The 26,232-nt window shown below is 43.0% G+C and overlaps 1 protein-coding gene across 2 annotated transcripts in view; it reads right to left on the minus strand.

The window, feature by feature from the left end:
* Positions 1–26,232, minus strand: part of TOX2 (TOX high mobility group box family member 2) — a 264,606-nt gene that overhangs the window by 95,701 nt on the left and 142,673 nt on the right. For both annotated transcript variants that reach the window (XM_075011624.1, XM_075011623.1), the window contains exon 3: positions 25,830–26,075. In XM_075011624.1, coding sequence (XP_074867725.1) covers positions 25,830–26,075 — 246 coding nt within the window. The remainder of the gene's footprint in view (positions 1–25,829; positions 26,076–26,232) is intronic.

Genomic DNA, 26,232 nt, shown 5'->3' on the forward strand with positions numbered 1-26,232 from the left:
CCAACATCTTGTCTACTATTTGACAGCTGCTGCACGTTGACCAGGCCCCCATTAAGCTGGCCACAGTAATGCTGTGGTCTCTTTCTTGAGATGACACAGTTACTTTGGAACCTTCTAAGACACCTGGGTAGGTTTCATTTTCCCATCTAACATACAAAGCTTTGTATTTACCTGCCATGAACACCATTTGCCACTCTGCTTATATTCACCTAACTTTGTTTGCACTTTTTGTAGTTCTTCACAGTCCTCTCTGACCCAGACTAATTTAAAAAACTTTGTGTCATTTGCAGAGTTTACCCCATCATGACTCATCCCTTCTTCTTCCACCTTTCTAAATCATTAATAAATATACTGAACTTTGCAGGATCTAGTATAGACCCTTGAGGGACTTGCTTTTAGCTTTCTGGCTTGATGAAAACTGACCACTCAATATTACTCTTTGTTTTCTGTCTCCTGAACCCTTTTTTAAATTCAAGACAACACTTTTCCTCTCAGCCCATGACAACTTCATGTCTTAGTGATTTCTTGAGTAGGACCTTGTTGAAGACTTTTGGATGTCTAAATAAATCACACCAGCCTCTTCTCCTTTATTGACACATTAGGAGATTTCTAACAGACCAGTGAGATGCTATTTGCCTTTGCTCCCCTGGTCCTGAGCTTAGTGGGCTCTCAGTCCTCTCTGAATTTCAAAGGGGAGGGACAGCTAGCTCTTGTCACTTCCCCAGAAATTATCATGGGGGCAGAAGAGCGAACAGGCAGGGACTGCTGCCTCTCCTGAATACATAGGGAATATGAAGTGTTCATACACACAGGAGAGCAGAAGCCAGGGAACAGGAGGGCCCACTGGAAGGCAGGCCTCCATTTATCTGCAGTGCTAGCTAGTCCGGACCCCCTTTGGGCCTTCAAAGCAATTGCACACCATGAGAATCTCCATGGGCACAAGAAACCATCCAGGGGTAGGGTAGGAAGAGTTAGGAGGGAGACATTCTGAAGAAGCCAAGTCTTGCTGAGAAGCACCAGAGAGGGGCCTAATAACCAATCCCTATGAAAGACACTTAATTTTCAGAGGTTCATATGAGCAGAGGTAAGACTCCCAGGAAAGGTAGGGAAGGCAGGTCTGGTCCATGCTGCACCTGTGCTGAGAGAAGCCTTCACTTGCCAGAGCTTTCAGTAAATTGGCAGGAAGCCAAAGATGCACCCCTCTCCACCAGGCCTGCCTGCTAGAGAAAGCCATTCCAATCTGAGTCTTTGAGTCTCCACATCTCTTGCTTAGAGAGATGGCTGCAACATACTTCCTGAAGGCAAGTGATCTCCTTTAGAGCTTCATCACCTGTGCCACTGCATAGGTTGGCTGGCAGGTGATGCTGTGAAGGGCAGCCTTGCTACCCTCTAACCGCCAACTATGCACATCTATAGTTGACTTCAGCAACACCAGAAGGAAAGGCTGAGGGACAGATATCCAACAACATGACTTCCATTTGTCCCCATCCAGTGTTTGCAGACTGCATCACTGGCTGCCCTGAGGGCCGTAAAGTGAAGACTCTAATTCTTCTGCAAAGCTGTTTAGTGCCTCTCACTTTATAATGAGAAACGCCCACTGCAGCAAGAGATCAGCGAGAAGCATGACACGGGCAATTTTTATGGATGTTGAAGAACTGCAGCAATGCAATTCCGCCTTCTCCGCAAGACAGTTCTGAGAAACCAAACAATTTCCATGGTGTAAACAGAAGGTTAATAATGGAATTCTAAGGAGCTGAGGGACAAATATAAGAGCTGGACACAGCATTCTGAGCTGCTTTATAACCAACAGAGCCAGAGTGAAACATTTGGATTCAGAACATTACCAGTTGGCTTCCTGCCATGCATCAGATGGGATGGAAACATCTCTCTCTAAATGACGAGCCGTGTCTGTAGCAATCACCCTAATTTCTCCTGACACTGAATGCCAGACTTTTTTTAAACAGTGGACAAACTCAAACAGGATTCTTTATTTAAAAGGTAGTTTTGAGTTTTCTGATCCACACAGATTTAAACAATTTCAATCTGTACCGTCAATGTACCAATTAGAAACTGTATACTCTGGGAAGGCTGAGGCCCAGCCTCCCTTTTGAGACCTGAAGATTCTCGACCTCCAGTCAGATAGTCAGCTACAGATCTGCACCCACAACTTATTGCAAACACCACTTTGAGGGACTGGTACTGCGTCCACAAAAGGAGAACTCTGACGTTAGATTGATATTTCCTGTGGGCCAAATCCTGAAGCTCTTATTTACTTTTTACTCTTTTGCACAGTGAGAGTAACCCCCTACTGAGTCCACAGGCAAGGTAACAATGGAGTAAGGGAGATTTAGGAGTTAGGATTTAGCCCTTTATATTTAGCAGCTAAGAAAAATCTTACCTACCAATTAGAACCTATTTCTCAGTTCACCAAAAGCATTTGCAGAGTGGCTGATGTAGCTCTGATCCACTCATTGCATAACAAAGCACTTTACAGCCTATTATTTTTATTGTAAGCACTTTCTGTTATTTGCCTCTAAAAATGGTTCACATTTAAATAAAAAAGACATTCTCAATGTGCATACACCTACATTGCTGTACAGTCATCCTATCCCCTATGTCTGAAACAAAAGCCATGGAATTTTCCATTCCTTTCTGTTTTTTAGGCTACAGTACATCTTAGCAGCAATTCAAATGTAGGGATGGCATGCAGGCTGTGATTTCATCTACTGTATAAACAAACTACTGCAAGAACATTTGTTCATTACTGACGAAACCTGCATAAAGAAGGCTGGAAGAAAGCAATTTAACACAACACATATTTTGATTGGAAACAAAACTCAAAGTAGTTTTTAGCACTGCTTTCTGGCATGTAAACTCAGATCATCTTCAGGAATGATGAGTAAATATTGTGAACAGTCTAGCTTGATAAGATGCTAAGAGGAGGCAACTGTGAGCAACAAGAGAAATATTTTTCAGCTGAAATAATTAAAGATCAACGGCACCACATGTGTAGAGCAGATTTTCAAGGGCATTAGCATTGCCCTTAGAGAGTACCCACAGTTACACTGTGGGGTTATAGATCTTTCTGGTTCTGAGAGATCATGCCGTTTGATGTTAACAAAATTTTTTCTACTCTGCCCACTGTAGTTAAAATACATTTTATGTTGAGTTACCACATGGGTTACCATATCTGAACTTTCAAAAGAGAGAACACCCCTGAGAGGGAGTGTATGAATATCAATATTTACCAACTCACTTTGTATTAATGTATTATACAGGTTGAACCTAAGTAATCCAGAACACTCTCATCCGGCAACATCCTTAATCCAGCATGATTTTAGTTAGCCGGAAGACCACTTATCATGGGTGCAGTCAAGTTTCCCATAGTCCCATAAAGTTTGTTTACTGCCACCAGTCCTGGTTCTCAGTGTTCTGTGCTGTTATTTAGCTGTAATTTACCCTTAAATGTCTTCCAAGAGCCCAGTAAGCAGTGGAAGTGTTGGTAATGTATTAGACAACGTTGACCTCCCAGAGTCCTGCAAATTCTCTTGTCCAGCACTGGTCAGGTTCCAAGGGTGCAGGATTAGAGAGGTTCAACCTGTAGGATATATAGTACGTTAATATATACTGATACAGGTACTCTCCTGCTCAGGGGTGTCCTCTGTTTTGAAAGTTCAAATATGGAACAACAACGTGCAAAAAACATATGGGAATATAAAGAAGGATCTTTATACCATAGAAGAGGTCATGACACAAATTAAAACCATTACTTATATGGACTTTATATGACATTTGTGTATCCCACAGAGCTCCACCCATAAATAGCATCCTTTCCATGGTAACTAATGTACAAAGGGGAGTAGCCTAAAAGGTAAAAGACAACAGACAAAATGTGTGTCATGGATTGTGGGATGGGGTGAGAGCACGTGTACTCCTGGAAAAGCAGCGGTGCCAGACAAGTGGTAACAGGTGCTTCATTCCCCCCTCTACAAACTGTACCAACACCCTCCTCCTCTTCACACAAATGGCACACAGCGAGTGGAAACAGGACACAGGACACACCCGTATGTGGTGGGGGTTGTGAACGCAGCCTCCCAGTGGGCTGTGCTGCCCTTTCCCCACTCTGCCCCTGCCCTGACCCCTGGCCCCATCCCCAACCTGCCTGGCTGGGGGTTACCTGGGTTGGGGAGGCTGTAAGATTGCAGGTCTCTGAGTGCTTCCAGCATCCTAACAGCCCCCACGGCTCCCAGAGCATCCTGAGCCTGTCCTGTCTGCCCCTCCTCCCTCCAGGTCTGTGACCCAAGGGTTGGAGAGGAAGGGTGTGGTGAAGCTTCCAGCCAGGTGAGGGTTTGGCTGCTTTGGCTGAACGGGAAGGGGTTCAGGCTGATGGAGTGGGGTGTTTGGACCAGGGAAGGCATGTTGAGGCCTTGTGGGGGAGTTCAGTCTGACTGGGTCTGAGGTGGGGGGCGGTCCTTGGGCCAAAACAGAAAGCACTGCAAACTGCTGCCACCATTTTTAATTGTTCCCAAAGAGGTTATAGCCAAACTATAGAGCGTGCAAATTCCAGAACTGAAAACTCCTTAGCTAGATATAAAACACAGTCTTCTCTGATGGAGGAAATTATGATATAGGTTTTAATTACAAATGGCGTGTGGTCATGTAATTAAAGACTGAATGCATCACACAGCATATGCACAGCAGGGCTGGATTAAGATGACATGGACAACCTTAAAAGCTGGCACTTTCTAACTTTTCAGTATTTGACTAGCAACCTTATCATTCTTTTAATGGAGGCTGCCTTTCGGGTTTACTTTCCCAGGTTCATCGGCACAATTAGAACCTTTAGATGCATCTCTGTCACTTGTGTCCAGAGTATCTGGTGGCAGTGATAGGTCATCATCTTACTCGTGGGTGAGCCATTAGAGGGAGCAGAGCCACAGGTGTTTGCTGATGGCAGAGGAATATTGAGATCCAGGGATCCCTGGTCCTACTCCAGGTTCTGAAGGGAGGGTACTTTAATGGATAAAGAGTCTTCTGCTCCAGCCACACATCTGATTGGGGCCCTCCAGTCCGCCCTCATGCCAGTCTCAGATCCCTGTCTCCACTCAGCACCTAGCCCCAAGCCACCCCAGCCCTCAGGATTCCAGTCAGCGTGATTCCTCCCTCTTCTTCATCCTGCCTACGCTCCAGCAGGAGAACAGGAGAGAATCTCCCTGCTCCAATGCCCGATACCTCTACAGCTTTTAGCAGCCGATGGAACAAGTGCAGGAGAAGTCCTGGTCTGCCTATTCACGCTGAACAGAGCATGCAGCGTGGTGACAGCATGGCATGTGAGCCCAGTCAGGTGCAGGAGCTCTGAGGGGCGGGAGCGTGCTCAGTACAAAAAGACTCATTCGAGAATTAAGCTTCCAAACTCTCTTCTCAGCAGGTGCAAACTGAGATTTTTCAGAGGCTCATACACTGGCCAAATAGGCGCAGTCTGCCATTGGGATGGCAGAACCTTTTGACTGGGCTGTCGCGGATGCCCAGGCAATTCCTCTTCCAAATTTCAAGCCTCCATTACAAAGCATAGAGGCATTAAAGCGATTCCATGAAATAGCTGTAAGATATTTTAACATGGGGAAAAAAGATAACCTCATCATCCTCAGAAATGGCTAAACCATCTTTGCTGAAATTAAAAAAAAAAAGAAAAAAACTGCAGGAGACATTCAACATGGAAAATTTCAGCCTTAAATGTTTCAGTTCAGCAAAGTTAAAAGCACTGATATCAATATATGTAAATACACACACGGATCCTCATATATAGTATACACAGATGGATTTTAAATTCATCAGAGGACTAGAAATGGAACCCATACACCCTAAACATATCTACTGTGTGTATTGCCAGCCACTATATATTGTTTCTGAAAATCTCCTTCCTGTTGTATTTATCCTCTGTGCTACAGTAATTCTTACCTTTTATTCTCCACATTTTTAATTTATATAATTTTTTATACTATTGCCTTTTGTGAAATCCTCAATTTCAAACCAGACACAAACAGCACACACATAAAGTAAACGTCTCATTATTAACCTGGCATGGGAAACGCAGCTGACTAAAATAAATCTTGGGTTTTATGTCACTAAGGTGTTTACAGAGAACACCACTTTTCTCAGCAATACAAATTATACATTAAAAGATAATCTTCCGAATAAGATACCAAATACACACTTGGAGTGCCGCACCATCCTGTAGACTAATATTGAAACTGGGCTTTAACAAATGTTGTTGTTATTTTGGACTAGCTGAGCTTCCAGATTGCATCGGGCCACATGAGCAGGTTTAGAAGTGATTAAGTTTACTGTGCACAAAAACCAGTTATCTGGCAAATTGTCAAGACAGAGTAATTGATATTTTAATTACACTACTAACGCGTATATGCTGCTACTCACAATGAGTCTCCTCATTGGTGTTAAGTAAACAACTTATTTTTGGCTCTGATTATTGTTCCAAAGAAGTTTGCATTTAAATTAGTAATATTTTAAATGTCTACAAAAATTCAGCAAATCATTTTTTTATAAATTTCTAACTGCAGGAATGCACTGCACAATGGAAACAGGAATGATCATCCATTGGCATATGGTCTGTGGGATGAAATGGAGCACAGGCTAAATGGCCAGGAAAATCTCCCACTATTAGATGGCAGATAGTCTCTCTGAAGTTGCACAAGTTCATCATTTGAAACATAATGGATGGTCAACAACTGCAGAATATACCGCGGACAAAAATTTTGCATTGGCTAAATGAAAGAACCAGAAGAATTCAAAAGCCAAAAGATTCAAAAGATCTCTTTTTGCCTCTGTGACAGTGGGAAAACACAGTGCATTGCTTGTGGAACATGGACTTCTGGGCCCTTGAAAGGCAAATGAGAGCTATCAGCCATTGGCCAGACCCTGCAGCCTAGGCTGTGGTTAAACCTCTTCTTCCTGACCTGAGAAGACAGGATGAGGCCGTACAAAGGGGAATATTTTTAAAGGCACTCCACGGGTAGTTGTGCACTTAGCTGACCTCTGAGCTTTTGAAAATCTCCCAGGTAGTATACTTATAATTGCTCCAGACATCTGGGACATCGCATCTCTCTGCCAGCCATACCCACCTCAACGTTCCATTTAAATTCTACTGCCGATCCCCTCTCCCAGCTATTTTCTGCTTTGCTCCCAAGGCATGGGAAAACCTACCCATTCTGGAGCTCCAGGCCGCATGCCTCCCATCAGCCCATCTCTCCTCAAAACATCTCTTCTCTGTCAGGCTTACTGACCAGAGAAGGAGGACAAGGGAAAACCTGAGATGCCCCCCTCCATGGGATCCACACATCACGATCTCTCTTTCAGATGAACTCGAGAGAGAGGGCTCTCTATTCTGATGCATTGTACCATGCTGAGCTGGGATTTTCAGAAGGATTTTGAAAGATTAATAGGACTTGTTCTCTTAACAACCTCCCTCTGCGGATATGGAAATCCCAACATCCATCTACATCCTGTGCTTTCTGCTGGAGGATCTGAGCATCTGTAAGAACAATAACGTCACTGCAGGGTCTCCTGTGGAGCAGAGGTACAGCGATACAGATATCTGTGCTAACCGGTTAGGGAAAAGGAATCCAGCATGGAGAAGCAATTGCTGAGCTCTACAGATTAGCATCTCAGCTGTTTAATTAGTATGGCTGAAGTGGGAAGCCCTGGAAAGATCTGTACTAATGGCTGATCTGTGCTCAGCACATATCCAAAGCTCCCATGGACATAAGGCCTGGTTCTTGGAACTGCTGAGTGTCTGTAACTCCTAACAAATTCAGTGGGTGTGGTCCTTCTCCCACTAAAATGAAGAGGAGGAGCTTTCCCACTGACTCTTCTGAGAGCCCATACTGAGTCGAATCTCCAGAAGAGGGTGTGGGGGCCTGAGCTTTCAGCCTAGGGAGGTTGTGGAATCTCCATCTCTGGAGATATTTAAGAACAGGTTAGATAAGTGTCTGTCAGGGATGTTCTAGACAGTACTTGGTCCTGCCATTGGGGCAGGGGGCTGGACTCGATGACCTCTCAATGTCCCTTCCAGTCCTAGTGTTCTATGATTCTACGAAAGCAGCATGTGCCCTGTGAGTGTGCATGCAGGGGGGTTTGAAATGAGGTGCCCATGTCCTGATGAGTAAGGTCATGGCATGGCCTTGTCATAGGCACACACTGTCACTTTCACAGCAGCTTTGGGGTCACCTAATGCAACACAGAACAAGAAAATGCAGCACAGGGCAAGCAAGTGCAAGCCAAGAGGTGCATCAAAGTTGAAGGAAGCTTCAAATAAGATTCAGAAAGAAGGTTCTAAGCAAAGGGAAGCAGCAGCTATATTTACTCCAGAGGAAAAGCTACACCTCAAGCACCATTACTGCTGGTGGGACCAGCCTGTTGGGAACACCAGCTGTGCTGGGACTGGGGCATCTAGCACAGAGACTCATGATGGAGGCACCCATCTGTTGCCCTGACATGCCATCCTGGGAGGTGTGCTGCCTGCTAGGAGCCTGTATCTGAGATGTTACAGAGGAGTTGTCGAGGATTATCCAGCCTGCTGACTACTACCCCATGCTACTCATCCATGTGGGCACAAATGATGCTGCAAGGTGTAACCTTGAGCAGATCAAGCATGTTTACAGAGCTCTGGGAGTATGGGTGAAGGAGTTGGGAGTGCAGGTGGTGTACACCTCAATCCTTCCTGTCAGAGGTAGGGGCCCAGGCAGAGACAGGTGCCTTCTGGAGGTGAATGCCTGGCTGTGAGGATGGTGTTGCTAGTGGTGTTTTGGCTTCCTCAATCATGGTATGCTATTCCATGGAAGACTGCTAAGCAGGGATGGGGTTCATGTGTTGAGTAATGGGAAGGATGTATTTGGATGCAGACTGACCAAACCAGCGAGGAGGGCTTTAAATCAGGTTCGACAGGGACAGGTGACCAAAGCCCACAGGTAAGTAAAAAACCTGGAGACCTGGGAGTTGTATTGGAAATGGGGGGGGGACGGGACCAAGGGCTATAATAGCAGAGAAAAAAGAGGGACTAGGCAGAACTGGGAGGCAAAAGCAAATCAATATCTTAGATGCCTATATACAAATGCAAGAAGTATGGGTAATAATCAGGAAGAACTTGAAATCCTAGTAAATAAAAACAACTATGACATAATTGGTATCACAGAAACTTGGTGGGATAATACGCACGATTGGAATATTTACATGGTAGGGTACAGCTTACTTAGGAATGATAGGCAGGGTAAACAAGGAGGCAGTGTTGCCTTACATATTAAAACTGTGCACACCTGGACTGAGGTGGAGATGGATGCAGGAGACAGACATATTGAGCATCTCTGGGTTAGGTTAAAAGGGGTAAAAAAAATAAGGGTGATGTCATGATAGGGGTCTATTACAGACCACCTAGCCAGATAGAAGAGGTGGATAAGGCTTTTTCTGAACAATTAACAAAATCATCCAAAACACAAGACTTGGTGATGGGGGACTTCAACTATTCAGTCATATGTTGGGAAACTAACACAGTGAAGCACAGACTATCCAGAAAGTTCTTGGACTGCATGGATGACAATTTTTTTATTTTAGAAGGTGGAAAAATCTACTGAGGGGAAGCAGTTCTAGATTTGATTTTAACAAATAGGGAGGAACTCGTCATGAATTTGAAAGTGGAAAATACCCTGAGAGACAGTGATCATGAAATCATAGAGTTCATGATTCTAAGAAATAGTGAAAGGGAGAACAGCAAAATAGAGATCATGGAGTTCAGGAAAACAAATTTTGGCAAACTCAGAGAGCTGGTAGGTAAGGGTCCATGGAAAGCAAGACTAAGAAGAAAAACAACTGAAGACAGTTGGCAGTTTTTCAAAGAGACATTGTTAAAGGTCCAAAAGCAACCTATACCACTGCATAGGCAAGATACAAAGTATGGTAAAAGACCGCCTTGGCTTAGCCAGGAGATTTTTCATAACCTCAGAATAAAAAAAGAGTAATATAAAAAGTGGAAATTAGGAGAAATTACAAAAGATGAATATAAGCAAACAATACATGTACGCAGGAGTAAGATTAGAAAGGCCAAGACACAAAATGAGGTACTTAAAGACTTCTTTGTTTCATTTTCCACCAAGAAAGCTGATGCAGAAATGCCTAACACAACCTATGCTAGTGGGAAGGTGGGTAGGTTTAGAGGATAAATTAAAATAAAAGAACAAACTAATAATTATTCCAAAAATTATTCCAAAAAATTAGATGTCTGCAAGTCACAAAAGTCTGATGAAATGCATCCTAGAATACTTAAGGAGCTGGTAGAGGTGGTTTCTGGGCCTTTGGCTTTCATCTTTGAAAAGTCCTGGAAGTCGGGAGAGATTCCAGAAGACTGGAGAAGAGCAAACACAGTGCCCATCTATAAAAAGGGCAAAAAGAACAACCCAGTAAACTACAGATAAGTCAGTTTAACTTCTGTACCAGGAAAAATAATGGAGCAAGTAATTAAGGAATTCACCTGCAAACATCCGGAAGAAAATAAAATGATAGGTAAGAGCCAGCATGGATTTGTAAAGAACAAGTCATGCCAGACCAATTTGATAGCATTTTTGACAGGATAACAAGCTTTGTAGATAAGGGAGAAGCGGTGGATGTGATATACCTAGACTTAGTAAGGCATTTGACAAGGTCTCGCCTAATCTTCTTAACAATAAACTAACTAACTACAACTTAGATGGGGTCACTAAAAGCTGGATGCATAACTGGCTGGATAACCATTCTCAGAAAGTAGTTACTGATAATTTGCCTGGTTATGCTGGAAGGGCATAGCAAAGGGGGCTCTGCAGGGATATGTTTTGGGGCCAGTTCTGTTCAATATCTTCATCAACGATTTAGATATTGCCATAGTGAGTGCTCTTATTAAGTTTGCAGATGATGATAAGCTGGGAGGACCTGCAACTGCTTTGAAGGATAGGGTCATAATTCAATATGATTTGGACAAAATGGAGAAATAGTCTGAGGTAAACAGAATGAAGTTTAATAAGGTCAAATGCACTTATGAAAGAACAATTAGCTTTATACATATAGAATGTGAAACAACTGTCTAGGAAGAAGTACTGCAGAAAGGGATTTACAGGTCATAGTGGACCACAAGCTAAACATGAGTCAACAGTGTGATGCTGTTGCAAAAAAAGTAAACGTTATTCCGGGATGCATTAACAAGAGTGTTGAGAGCAAGACATGAGAAGTCATTCTTCCACTCTACTCAGGCTCAGGCCTGTGAGGCCTCAACTGGAGTATTGTGTCCAGTTCTGGGCACCACATTTCATGAAAGATATGGAGAAATTGGAGAAGATCCACAGTAGAGCAACAAGAATGATTAAAAGTCTAGAGAACATGAGCTATGAGGGAAGACCAAAATAACTGGGCTTGTTTGGTTTAGAAAAGAGAAGACTGACAAGTGACATGATAGCCGTTTTCAAGTACCTTAAAGAGGGTTACAAGGAGGAGGGAGAAAAATTGTTCTCCTTGGCCTCTGAGGACAGGACAAGGAGCAATGGGCTTAAACTGCAGCAAGGGAGGCTTAGATTAGACATTAGGAAAAACTTCCTGTCAGGGTGGTTAAACTCTGGAATAAATTACCTAGGGGGGTTGTGGAATCTCCATCTCTGGAGATATTTAAGAGTAGGTTAGGTAGACACCTAGCAGGGATGGTCTAGATGGTGGTGCTTGGTCCTGCCAAGGGGGCGCGGGACTGGACTCGATGACTTCTCGAGGTCCCTTCCACTTCTGTTATCAGAGGGGTAGCCGTGTTAGTCTGGATCTGCAAAAGGAACGATGGGTCCTGTTGCTCAGGACCCTTCATTGCTCTTCCACTTCTAGCGTTCTATGATTCTATGACATTAAGGGCAGAAGAGATTACTGTGATCACCTAAAGACTTATCTCTGCAAGACACTCCTCCAGCTCAGGCATAATGCCTCAAAACATCCTCTGTTACTCTGCAGCTGCCTTAGCCTCTTCATGGACCCAGGGCTTGGTGGGCAGCATGACTGTGAAAGGATCCAGCCACAACAACTCTGGGCACTCAGAGCTAAATGTGCGGCAGAGTAGTAGGAAAGGGCACCAGAAGGAGTAGTGACAACTGCCCACTCTTGCCACGTGTTCCCTGGTTTGTTCAGAAAGGGTCCTGACTTGTCTTCACCCCCAACCAAGGTTACTGCAATGGCCAGATAATGCATTTACCACATGTCCACCAGCTCCCACAAGCTGTGGCCATGCTGTGCTGTTTCGTAGCCTAGAAATTAGGTCTCAGCCATGAGTAAATGTAAGGATTCATGGAACAAAGACATCACAAAGAGAGCAGCCTGGACAGCTGTGCACCTGCACAGTCCAGAATCTTCAGTATTTGTCCATTGCCTAAGGAGACACTCAGGGATCTCTAACACTGAAGTTGTTTTCACTTATGCCTAGCTGATAAGCTGCCAAGCTCATAATCAAGGTGCCCTACAGCAGCTATTGACCAAGGTAGTGCGGTGCAGCTCTGAGCTCCTACTGCCTCTGTGGAGCAGCTGCGGGGAGGATTGCTGGGTGGCACTGTGCTCCCAGTGCGGATCACACAGCCACACTCCATGACCACGCCTACTATCTTGGTTGGTGAATTCTGTCTGGCCTCATTTTCAGCCTGCCTAGACATACATAAATCTCTGAATATAGACACCAAGCCATGTAGCTATTAACTCCACTGCACACAAGCTCCCTTGGAAGTGTGACCACTAACCACAGCACAGCTGCTCAACCACCCCAAAAGGCACATATGCCCCCAAACCCAAGTGCAAAGCAAAGAATTCCAAACACAACTTTTTACAAATCCCCAGTCCTATGACGTGGGAAGCGCAAGGTGTTTTCAGGGCTTTTGTTTTGTTTTGTTTTGTTTTTTTTAAACATATGTATAAAAAAATATTCTCCTAGACTTATATACCAGGGTTCAACCTACAGTGAAATTTTAAATCTGAAATTTTAAAACCCCATAAAGAAGGGGAAAGAATGAGAAGTCCCATGGTACCTTACAAACTAACAGATTTTTTGGAGCATAGGCTTTTGTGGGCAAAGATCCGCTTTGTCAGAAAGAAGGGGGGCCTTCAAATGAAATTGCTAACAGGAATCTTAACAACAGGAGCATACATGGGTGCTGCTAAACTAAATGCACAAGGAGGTGGGGCAAATGCCGTAAAAGAGTTAGTGGAGTCAAAATAATGTTCATTAAAAATAGAAAAACAACTGAAAAAATATCCTTTGTATTCAACTTCACACTCATACATCATAATGTTCCAGTAAAAGCCCATTTTCCCTTGAGATAATAAAAGAATTGAATTTTTCCTTATCGGTCATCTATTTTTCTAGCTGAAGCTATTACTCCCTCTCTGTGGTTGCTAGGCAACAAGAAATATTAATAGCAGCTTTTATTAGCTTAGCTTTAGCAGCAGAGTACCAGAATGAGAAAATGGAAAACATAAATGTGTTACATAAATCTTTCAACCTTTCAGGGTTTGTGTTAGTCTCTGTTTTCATAATGATTTATTGAAGTGATGGTTCATTTATGAGAAAAAGGAGTGTGAAATAAGAAAACGGAACATTACCCTGAAGGACTGTTTGAAAATAAATAATTATAGGAGGTGAAGAAAAGCTGTTTAAACCCATTTTTCTGAATTTTATAAAATTTAAAAAGACATATTTCTTTCATTTATTGCCTCTGAGAAAAACACTAGTAGGGGACTGCAAAAAGGGCTCTGTTTAATACAAAGAAAGCTTCACAAACGATTGTATTATTATTCTTTTCCAGCCAGGCCTTGCGTTAGTTTTTAAATGGCGAACCTCTAACAAGCAGAATTTACAACTTAAACACCAAAATGCAAAGAATTGTCAGAGAGGCACAAAATAATCTTGGGTCAAAATCTATACAGTTTCAACTCACTCTGGGCAGTCGCCTCTTTGGTGGCAACGTTCAGTCCCCGTGTTGACAAAGCCTGTCCCTACATAAAACTATGCCACTATTACTGCTGTTCACTGTGGTCTAAAGCTTGCTCATTTAGAATTTAATGTGGTTTGAAGCTTGATTTGTATGTCACCATGGTTTACTGCAGCCATCCTCAGCTCAACAACACATCTGGTAACTGGAGCACCGTACTTCAGTTTGTTTCCGATTGCATGTCATAGGCGTTGCTAAACACTAACTTTGGAAAGTAGGTGTACTTGGCTACCACGTAGGGTGACCATATCTCCCTATTCCAAATATGGGACATGGAAATGTGGCAGCAGGGGCAGGCAGCTCCCTGGATGCAGCTGCCTCCCCGGCTGACCTCCTGAGCTGCCCCATGCCTCGGGGAGCCAGGAAAGAAGCAGCAGACGTGACTGTGCTTCTCCCAGCTCCCCCAAGGTGTGGGGAGCCAGGAACTGGGCAGCAGGCACACGGGTGGGCTTCCTGCTCCCCGTGCCTTGTGGAGCTGGGAAGGAGGTGGCAGTGGCGCCCATGGCCCTCCCCGCTTCCCCAAGCCTCAGGGAGGCGGTAAGGAGGCAGCAGCCGCCACCTCTCTCCTGGCTTCCCCGAGCCTTGGGGAGGCTTGAAAGAGCTCAAAACTTTTTAGGACCCCCTGCAGGCTCCCTCTTCCCGTGGCTGGAAAGCACGTACTCATGTACAGTACGTGCTGGGTGGCCAGCAGCTGCGCCTCCGCAGCAGGTGAGGGAAAGACTCAGCTGACGGGGGGCCAAATGCAGGACAATGAGCCCGTTCTTAAAAATAAGTAGGAATGCCTTTTTGGCACCCAAAACACGGGATTGTCCCACCCAATGCAGGACAGATGGTGACCCTACTACCACATGGAAACACAAGATAATCAGGCCCGGTACCTTATGATTTCATCTCTCCTGCAAAGGATTTCTGCTCACCTGGATGAGTTCCACTGAATAACACTGAGTTCTTTGGAGGGGAAAAATACATTAGGTGAAATCTTGGCTCCACTTATGTCCCTGGACTTCTGGCTGGACAAGTGGAATTTTAAGGCACAGGGAGGACACCTCAGAATGAACTCTGCAATGAAGCTCAGTTACAAAACCACCCCTTCCACCAGGAACTAAACCACAGTCATATAGCCCCCAGTCACAGAGACATTAACTAGGCTGGCAGCACTAAGGGGACAATTTCCTATGAGCGCTGCTTTGCCACATCCCACCTTCACATCTCGGCCCATGAGGGCCTTCCATGGAAAGCAGGACTGTGAGAATGCCTTGCCACAGAGGCTGTGATATCACTTCTTCCAGGTCTGCAGAGAGCCACCAGCCACAATCTGACCCGTAATTGAAGGGAAGGAAGGGGTGAGGGACAGAATTACAGCCTGATCATGAACAATGCAGCCAAACCATTGACAGGATTTTCTTAGTTTTAGGGCCTACGACGATGGAAATGTTATAAATTATAAAGAAGCAAGTGTCTCCTCCTCCATGAAGGAAAACGGGAAAGGGAAAGTGACAAAGGTGCAATCCCATAATATTTACACACCATGGGATTAGGGCCTACTTGAACACACAGAGGCATTGCTGACTTTCAACCTCTTTTCATGATGATTTGAAATATGAAAAGGAGATGAATACCAGAGCTACAGGGAGCTTGATTCAATTTCCTATTTAATTGTTCAGCTCTAATAATCTAAGCCTTTGGGTTTGATTCAGTGTTAGGCCTAGGGATGCTACAGTGAGAGAGGCGGTCTTGACATGAGGGATGGGATTTGGATGTACAAAGTACGATATGGTTCAAATAAGTCTCGTTAACACACATTATTTTTTCCTCTGCCTTTCTATTGCATGGCTTTTGGGACCATTCAGACTGTGAGTGCCTTGGTGCAGTCTCTCACTGCATTTGTACAGCACCTAACACAGTGCAACCCTCATCTCAGCACAGACCTCTAGACTCTGCCATAACAATAGCAATTAAAAGCCCACCTCATTAAAAACGTCGTTTCTTTACATCCTCTCTACAAATCCTACAAATAACACATTGTAGTTAAAATATGTAGTTTTTTATTTAAAATGAATTGGAATTTAAAATATATTCAAGTACTTTCATATTTAAATATTTATAAACAATAAACAAACTATACCCTCTGCGAAGCTAAAAACCAAATTTAACGATTTCCATACCTTGGAGAAACAGCAAATGGGTATCACTTGTTTTTCTAGTAATTTCTAATTGAGTTCCTTTTAGGTTTGTTAGGAAATGATCCAAAACTCATTGAAATCAGCAATTATGTTTAGCAGGTAAGCTCCTTAGGGCAGAGACCCACCTTTTGCTCTGCGCCTGTACAATGACTTGTCAAATGGGCTTTGAGGCACTACCGCAGTACACTGATTTCCTTGGGCTTCGGATCTGCCTATAAGAGAGCACCTAGTTATGTGTGGCCTCGTCAGCACAGCAGGTCTGACTCAGGAGACAGAGTGACTTCAACCATGTGAGTAGTCTGAGGAAACAGAACAGAGATGACCAAGGGTTTGATCCTGGGAAAAAATTCCACCTGAGAGGTCTCACTGCCAATGGGAAGGAATTACAATACTCAGGGCACATCACCGTTTGCAATAACAAGAGAGAGACGGAGCAAAAGCCCATTTCATGATAGAAGAAAAAGTAGTGAAACAGAACAGCAAATGCAGTAACACACTCTCAGAGCTCTGGGCAGTTCCATTGGACATTTCAAAGGGCTGATTTAATGTTGCTGTTTGTTATTTATTATCCAGGTTGGGGTCGAGCATGCACTCCATGAAGCACTTTCCACACACAAAGGCCATCCCTGTATGGCTCACAATCTGTGGTCCTTATTTGCATTTTTAAGGATGCCAGGCTTTGATCAGAGGAGGGAAGCCTTGTCTCCCCCAAAACACATACATTCATGTCCCCTCCCCACTGCCCCCATGAACACACAGCCGAAGTGGGTGTTTTTAGTTTCCATTTCTCTTTGCAGGGTAGCAGGTTGTTTACAGGAGGATCGTCTAGTAGTCTTTTATTTGTACTTCATACAAAACCACCACAAAATTAAAAGGCAGTTATGTAGGTTGCACAATCAAGCGGTCGATTGTTAGAAATCTTAATTCTGCTTCTTTGTGCTTGTATCCTGTGCACTACATGAGCCGGGGGTTATGTGGGAAAAGCCAGCATGTGCTACCATTAATGTCTGTATCATAATCCTTTTGTACCAGGGGGCTGAATTAAGAATTACAGAGGCAGCAGTAAATCTGACATAGTCTAACTCTCAAGCACTTGACTTTGCAACCTTAATGTTCTTTTAACTCAGGGGTTGTCTACCTGTACAGCACTGCAGCTGTGCTACTGTAGCACTTTGCAAGCTCACTACCTATGTTGACAGGGGAGCTGCTCCTGTTGGCATAGGTACTCCACCCCCCAGAGGCAGTTGGAGAAGCCCGCCCATAATTACAAGCACTAGGTCAGTATAACTCCTCTGCACCCTCTCACTCATGCATCTGATGAAGCGGGTCTTTGCCCACGAAAGCTTATGCTTCAAAATATCTGTTAGTCTATAAGGTGCCACAGGACTTCTTGTTTTTGAAGACACAGACTAACTCAGCTACCTCTCTGATACTTGTCAGTATAACTGTGTTACTTGGAGGTGTGGACTTTCCACACCTGAGCAGCATCATTTGCTGACATAAGTATATAGTGTAGGACAGACCGTATCGTGGGTTTGAAGGGAGTACGCCATTCTCTTTTTTTTTTTGTAATGAAGAAATCCCTAAACTGTAGTTGAACTTTCAGCTTCTGGCACTGGTGCTCAACTTGCAACAGCACTTGCTAACAGTTACCATTGCGTGACATCCCCCACACAGCAGTGTATGAAGAAATGTTGTGCTTGGTTCTGCCCCTGTCCTGGTGGAACCTGTTGGCAAGAACAGAGGATAGACCTCTCTGCAATGATACCTACAACATCTCCAATGCCCTTCCTGAACCAGTCACACAGTGCCCCAAGAATTCATTGTGCATTTTTAGTTCTCTAATGTCCTTTCACAGCCTTTGTGCCAGGCGAGGGTCATGTTAAAACAAAGCTACATTCCTGTAGCTGGCCTTTGTTCCTGTCGAGGTTTGTGACACTCATGTCCTAGGAGCAGGTGTGAAACAATGTGAGCCCAAGTGTCTGAGTAAGTGAGCTGCAGTTCCAAAAGGGCCAGCGAGGGAGCTGCCCATGAGGGGAGAGAAGAGTAGCGGTTGATCAGGTCTGCGCCCTCACAAGGCCCAGGGGACTTCTCCCCTTTACAGGGTGCACCCCGGGCAGCCAGGAAAGCCAAATCCAAAATGGTTGTGGGCTGAGCTGTGTGCAGAGAGAGGATCCTGGCCAGGGCAGCACAGGAGGGCCCAGCAGGTGTGACTGTGAGCGGAAGGTCCCATCTCTGTGCACTAAAGTTCTGCCCAGTTTCGCCAGTGAATGTCGTTGCGCTCAGATGCTTTCTAACTCCTCGTCTCTGCTTGGAGTGCAGCACAAGAGTGACCCCCTGGGAGGGGAGCAGCCCATGCTGACAGGCCCGGCTCGGCAGTCTGAGGGACGCAGACCTTCTGAGACCCCTATCAAATATTTATGGAAATATGTTTGCATTGCATTGGAAATTCTTCAGCTTTGACCTTGCTCACCCTTTGTTTCTGTCAAACATGTTCTTCCAAATCCTGTCTGAAACTCATTTATTCACAAAAGCTCTCTAGCCCTGCGTGCTTCCATTCTCCCTGGTACTGGTGTCCTTCTACCGCCCCCTTCCCACAGGCTGCGGCTGTGTTGACTCCAGTCAGTTTCCTGCTCTGCCTACCCCACTCTTCAACGTCCTCTTTCAGTAATTGCCCCAATTCAGAAGGCAGCCCACAGGACCAAGGCTGCTCTGAGGCCCTCATCACCCTCCCTCATCACCACAGACACTCCTGATGGACACGCACAGGTTGCAATAACTGCTGGCTCCTGGCAAAAATCTTTGTGCTCACTGAAGTCGATCCAAAAATATCTTACAAAACTCTGAGAATTCCTGTGGCACCTTATAGACTAACATTGTTTGGAGCATAAGCTTCCGTGAGCAAAGACCCACTTTGTCAGATGCATCTGACGATGCGGGTCTTTGCCCTTGAAAGGCTTATGCTCCAAAAAATCTGTTAGTCTATAAGATGCCACAGGACTTCTCGTTTTTGCAGACACAGACTAATGCAGCCACCCCTCTGATACTTTTCAAAAACTCTCTCTGACAGAAAACACCACTTTCCTAAATTTTTTGGCTTTCGGACAGTGGGGGAAATTATCATTTTGTTTGAAATACTTTTATTTATCACAATTTTTTTTCTACTTTTCTTCATTTTCACTCACTCTCTCACTTTTCTCTCCCCCTCTCCATTCCCAGGATCATTGGCCTCCCTGTGTTCTGGTAGCAAAAACAGACAGAAAGAGGGGTTAAAAATGATCATTTAAAATTTGGTTTTGTTGCTAAATTTTCCCATAAAAAGTAACAGCGAGATAGCCATATTAGTCTATATTCTATCAATACAAAAAAGCAGTCCAGTACCACTTTAAAGACTAACAAAATAATTTTGTTAGTCTTTAAAGTGCTGCTGGACTGCTTTATTCTTCCCATAAAAAGTGATCTTTTCTCACCAGCTTCCATACTTCTCGCAACTCACCTTTTATTCCTCCCATCGATCCCCCCTTGCCTATCCCCAGCCTACACACTCTCCTCTCTTCCATCCTTTCTAGTCCTCCCACTGACACCTTTCCCACTCTCTTCTCCCCACTCATCACCTTGTCTATTTCCCAACCTGTGAAAAGTCTGCATTTGTTCTAACAGGGACACAGGCAAAACAAGAAAACCTCACCACTTTGTTACAGAACCTTCTGTATTACCAAGACAGACCCATAACGTAAGAGAGTGAATACAAGGGGTGAAATCCTAACCCCACCCAAGTTAACCTCAAAACTCCCCAGGACTTCAATAGGACACCAACCTCCTTCATCACCAACCCTCATCACCAGCCATCTGACTGTTTATCAAATCATTTTGATTTTCAAACCGCATGGCAAAACAAAAAATTATGATTCAAACATAGAAAGAAAGTCTTTCTGTTTACAGTTTTTTAATAGAAAATTCAACGTCTTCTTCAGAACATTTTCAAAAATCAAACATTTTGGTTTGAAATTTTTCAGGGGAAAAAATCCCACTTTTTTGGCCTGTGTCTGGTGCAGAACATTACATTTAATTTGCTTATTAATAACAAGAAATAACCATCTACCTAGTTTTCTCCTCTCAATATCCCTATGTTGAGGTTTCTCTCTCCTAAGTGCACACACTCACCAAGTGACCTCTCTCTGGCTGTGTCTAGAGGGTGCCCTAACCTTAAAATAAGTTACGCAATTTAAAATAGGCTATTTCAGCATGTGACTCTGTCTAAACAGCACCACATGCCGAAATAAACCCCAATTTCGAGGCATCCCTGTACTCCTCCAGAAATGAGGCTTACAGAGATGCTAGAATAGTGTGCACATTATCTTGAAAACTATTTCGAGATAACAGGTATGTTACATAGAAGTGGGCAACTATTTTGGGATATCTTTGTGTCCCCAGATGGTGCCTGCCATTTACACACAGCCTCTCTGTCCATCCTGCAATGCTGGAATCCCAGTGATTATCTATTCTATTATTCTTATTTTTTATTTGCAATATCATCTGACCTATGAGCCACAGTCAAGGACCCATGGCGCTCAATGCCACACACACAGTACAAAAAGACAGTCCCTGCCTTGAAGAGCTGACAATCTCAGGATAAGACAAATGACAACAGAGGGACAGACAGATGGGGCACAAGGAAGCTATACTGGTCAGCACCGGAGACTGAGGTCACAGTACTCCAGCAGCCAAACCACTGTAAAGATTTCTGTAGGCCCCCTTGTTCTCCCTCAAATTTCTGATTTTTCACCAAGGCAGCCTGTACATGAAGTTTGGAATGTCCTGGATGCCTCATAAGTATGTTGAGCCTCATGTTAACAATCAGAAAGAGGTTTGAAGATCAACACCCACTTCAAGCTAACTGGGACATATCACAGGCTCTCATAGAAAGAAGAGGAACAAACATATATATAATTTCCCATGAATCAGTGGCTTTTGGATCCCTTTGCAAATCAATCCAGAACCAGGAATATTGCTGAGGAATTCAGAAGAGTTGGCACCACCACCTAACTGTATGCCAAGGGAACATAGGGTTGCAATATGGAGACCAGACTCTCAACCGCATGGAGCAGTCTCAGATTCTCCACAAGCAATTGGATGACCAAAAGCAGGGCAGGTGCCAAAAGGAGCAGACTTTGAGTGGATGTGTTTGTGATAAGCAAACGTGGAGGTGATTTTAGTGTTACGAAACCTCCTTGGTCAAGTCATTGCTTTGGAGACACAACAGAAGGTCTATTTTATCAATACCCATACTTTCCAGGAGCAGGTAGTACTGTACAGGAGGTCAGACGAGATGATCAAAGTGGTCCCTTCTGGGCTTAGAACCCCTGAACCAGATCAACAATTCCAGGTCTGGCCCATTTTTCAAATGCGACCGCACAGCCCTGGGAGTCAGGAGATCCAGGTTCCATTTCTAGCTCTCTAATGACTATATTACACTACCCAGTAGATGTACATTGTCAGGGTTGATGATCTGGGATTTGAATGTGTGTGCCAAGTGAGGACGCGCAGAATTGAACTATCAAGGGTCAACAGGCCTCCCTTACTCCTCAGTCTGACAAGGAGTAAGGGCGCGACAGGAGAATTTCTCCTGTCAATCTCCCTCTGTGAGGACAGCCAGGTAAGTCAATCATAGATAAGTTGATTCCAGCTATGCAATTGCTGTAGCTGGAATTGCATATCTACAATTGACTTTAAGGTCTAGTGTAGATCTGGCCTCTTTGAGGGAATTTTTAGCTCACTCTTTCACCTTGCAGCTTTCCTTTCTGTAAAATGGGGATAGCAATTCCTATCTTGCAGGGTTATTGTGAGGCTTAATGAAATGGTTGGAAAATGTTAGTTATCAGATCCCTGCATAGGAGACACCACCAGATTACAAAACCTTCTTTATCTTATTCCCAATTAATTTTTGAGCAGAGAGTAAATATAATTTCCCATTGCTGCCAGTAATGCCAAGGTCATGTCATTATAGTAGTCCTAGATTTTTCACTAGAGGATCTGAAAAAAAGAATCCTAGCTGCTGAACGTAAGTTCTAAACAATAACATTTGTATCTCCAACGTCTTGCAATTGCAATTTTGCCCTTTCGTTCAAACTATTCTTTCTTCAGAAATAAAATAAATGGCAGCAAAAATAGCAAACAGTTGTGTAGGCAAAAAAAAAAAAAATGTATAGACCATTCAGATGCAAGGCATATAGGAGACGTGTCCGTAGTCTTAACATTTGTATTAGTCATTTAGGTTCTGGAACAAAGATCAAATCTCATCAGGCTTTCTGCTGAACTCTCAAACACGGGTCACTGTCCCACCTGGCTGATGCCTCCATCCCATCACACAATGAAACAATAAAGGCTTTGTTATTGCAAATCAGTAAATCTGCTCCTCCTCAGAATGAATTCTTCCTGTTGCTAAGACTCACCTTACATATGGGCAATGTTCATGGAGGCTCACAGACCTTCAGATGTCCTGCAGTGTCACCCATACAATGCCTGAAGCACTGTGTACTTCATTAGACCATTACCAAGTGGGCTATGACTTGATGGGCAAGCAACCAGAAGGTATTAATGATACAAATTTAAAAATATGTTGCATCTCTGGGATTTGGTTGTTCCCTCATGTGTGTTACAGCTCCCATTAATGCTAATCAGGATTACACAGCAACATGCAGACAAACACTACACTGTCACAGGCACACACTGGAGTCAGTGGGATCCCTGTCCATGCACCCAAAGACAGAGTTTCAGGACAAAGAGAGGGTCAGCTTGTAACAAAAGTTTGACAGCCAAGGATAAGGGTTTAACAGGAGGGTACAAAAGGATTTAATTATGACCCTAAAACATACAACACAGTTGGTTTACTGAGCTACTTCATCACCACTGGGACCCTTGGATATATACTTCCCAAAGGCTTTGCTTTAAAACGAAACACTTCCGAATCACCATCAGCAGGGAAATTCAGTCTTCCCCGGATTTTTAATTTTAGCAGTAAGGGGGAACATCTCTCTATTCTCTGTTTCAGCACACTAAGCCCTCTTCTTATCTTACGTAGCTCAGTCCTGATTTACTGTCAAGACACTGCATTTGTAAAACAAAACCATAAAATAAAAAAAGAGAACATTTCCCAAGGACTACTCCAAAATAAATTGTTTCAGACATTCAAAAGCTGCTTAATACATCCCATTACTCTTGTTTCTTTGGGTATTTTAAAAATTGATTTAGCAGTGCAATATCACCTCTCAAAAATGAGACAATCAACACACGATAAAATTATCTTGTTATGAAAATAGGGGTCAGAACTAGGGTCTATGCTTTAAATTAAACTAGGGAAAACATCTTTCAAGCAAAATTGACTCTTTTTGTCTCAGAAATGAATAATTTAATCAACTAAGAACCTAAAAGCTAAACAGGAGCCCCATGTAATATTTAATTTTATGGAAAGATGTCTGTTTTTAATGCTCAAGCAATTTTTTTAAAGACACAAAGTTTAACCACCAAAAAAAAAAAGTGCAGAAATGCCAAGAAATGTTTCTAGAGAAAGTGATAATATCTCCTCTGAACAACACTACCTTCCACCCTGTCAAGATAAGGAAAAGCAAATACCCTTTAGCTAGGACAGCTGTGGAGATGCAGGCATGTTAATTAGACAAAATTAGCTCTGTTTGATATTGATGCATTCCAGTGACACTCATGGAAATCAATGCTCTTGGAAGCAAATACCATAGAAAACCTATGACGTATTTAAATCTGCTAAAAGGGAAAATATTATTAAATGGCTTCATCATAAATTCAATACAGCTGATGAAATCAAGACAAAAGCTTATATAACGTAGCTGGATCTGCACTCACTTCATCGCTACACTGGATTAAATAAACCACCTTCCCCCTCAGACTTCCTATTTGAATTTTTCATTTATTATCCCTGTGTTAGTTCTTTCTGCAATAGATTAACATGAAGCTTCTGAAGATATCCCCTTTTCCCAGATCAGTGTTTCCCAAACTGTGTTCCGTGGACCACTGGTGTTCCATGCAATGCGAATAGGTGTTCCATAAAAGGAGTTTGACACTAGCAATATTTTTCCTTCTAAAATATTAAATATGAAATTATGTGTCTGAAAATACTAAGGTATTTGAATAGTATTTAGATTGTACGTATATAAATATTTATAACACATGTATAAGAGTTTAGTTGTTGTTGTTATGCGACTTGTGACAAAACAATCAGAATCAGTTCGGATTGTTTCGGCACAAGTTGTGTGCAGAGAAATCATGTGATGCTGCACCTGATATGAGGATCTAACTTTCCAGCATTGTTCCTAACATTAAATGGATTTGAAATCAAAAGATGGAAAAACTCTCTTCCCATTAAAAAAAAAGTTAAATTTTATTTGTTTTATTTTCCAGCAGGTTTCTGTAAATATAACACGTTTATAAACCCATAACATTTAAAAATATTTTACACACCTAATTTGTTTTGCATATCTTTTTCATAAAAAAAGTTTTTTAAGCTTTAAGGAAGGACCATCCTTTTTTGAACAATGTTGTGCTTTCTATTTTTGTACAAAAGAACAACACTAACCATCTTTTTATTGGCTCTTTTATTGATGTTTTGTTTTGTGTTTGTACTTAATTTTTATACTTCATTATAGGGTTGTTAACTGTATTCCTATCAGAAGCACATTAGTTGTTCATTCAGATGACTTTCTTTTCTTATTTTCCGTAAATATAAAAGACATCTAAAAAAACCTAACGCTTTTAAATCAACTTTTGAGCACTACACGCGGCAATTTTTTGGTATTAAATCGTATGTACACACATCCCGACCAGCATGTATGTGCTCCTTCGATATATTCCAAGTCCAAAAGAGTTCTGTGGCCCAATTAGTTTGGGAAACACTGCCCTATATTAACGCAAAAAGCATTTTTGAACTGACACTTTTACCGTATGGCAGGATGGGTGACTGATCCCACTCCCCTCATAGTCAAGAGCCAAGTTTCTGCTGACTTTGAGAGGACATAGGCTCATTTCTTTCACAACATGCACTTCTGAATCACAGGATGAGGTAATCTGATCTACACCTTAACGTTTTTAGCAGGCCAGTGAGCAAATTGCTGCCATTTTATAGTACTTGCAAAGAATGCTTGTGGATGCTGTTTTGGGAGATCCAACCAAAGTATGCAGGAAAAATAAAATATGGATACTTCCCTCCCAAAAGACAAGAATCAATGCGTAAGACATTATGCACCAAGAGCAAAACACAAAACCACTCCTTGAATACAATTTGGTTATTAACAAGGTCTAAAAAAGCAAAGAATTTAAAAACACAAAAGTACACTGAAACGCATCATGACTCTAGCCATGTGAATGACTTCTACAGCATCAGTCAAGCCTTCTGCATCTTTGAGTACGCTCCCTGCCCACCTGAAGGCAGCAAAGTGTTAATTACTTTTACTCAGCCCTTAGCTGGATTTTCTTTTCAAGAATATCCTTCTAAATTCCAACTACTCATAATGATGCACAGTGGATTGAATTGGATCAAATAGAATATGATAAAGAAGAAAATTTTACTCACCGTAGGTAGTTGGCTGGAGAGAAGATGACCATCCTGACTCAACATATTAGACACCATGATGGCAGGAAGGTCCATGTTCTGATAGGAATATGCTGGTATCAGGCTATTTGGAGGGAGGCTGTGACACAGTGAATGGTACCCAGTTTCATGATCCACCAAGTGAAGAAGGGAGGGCTCCGGGAGATTAGGAGGAGTTATAGGAGGGATTTCATAGTCTTCATTAGTCTCACTCTGACCGTTATATGTCTGAAAAAGTAAAAGGATATTTTTCAGTGTGTCACTTACTCGTTGCTTCAGCAAAAGAAAACAGGTTTGTGATGAAACCAGCCAACCAACCCGCCAACCCAACCAGATAATACAGAGATTTCTAAATTCCTCAGGCTCAATTTCTATTACTAAGGGA

The sequence above is a fragment of the Carettochelys insculpta genome, chromosome 17 (assembly GCF_033958435.1).
Source record: "Carettochelys insculpta isolate YL-2023 chromosome 17, ASM3395843v1, whole genome shotgun sequence".
In the NCBI taxonomy this organism is placed as follows: Eukaryota; Metazoa; Chordata; order Testudines; family Carettochelyidae; genus Carettochelys; species Carettochelys insculpta.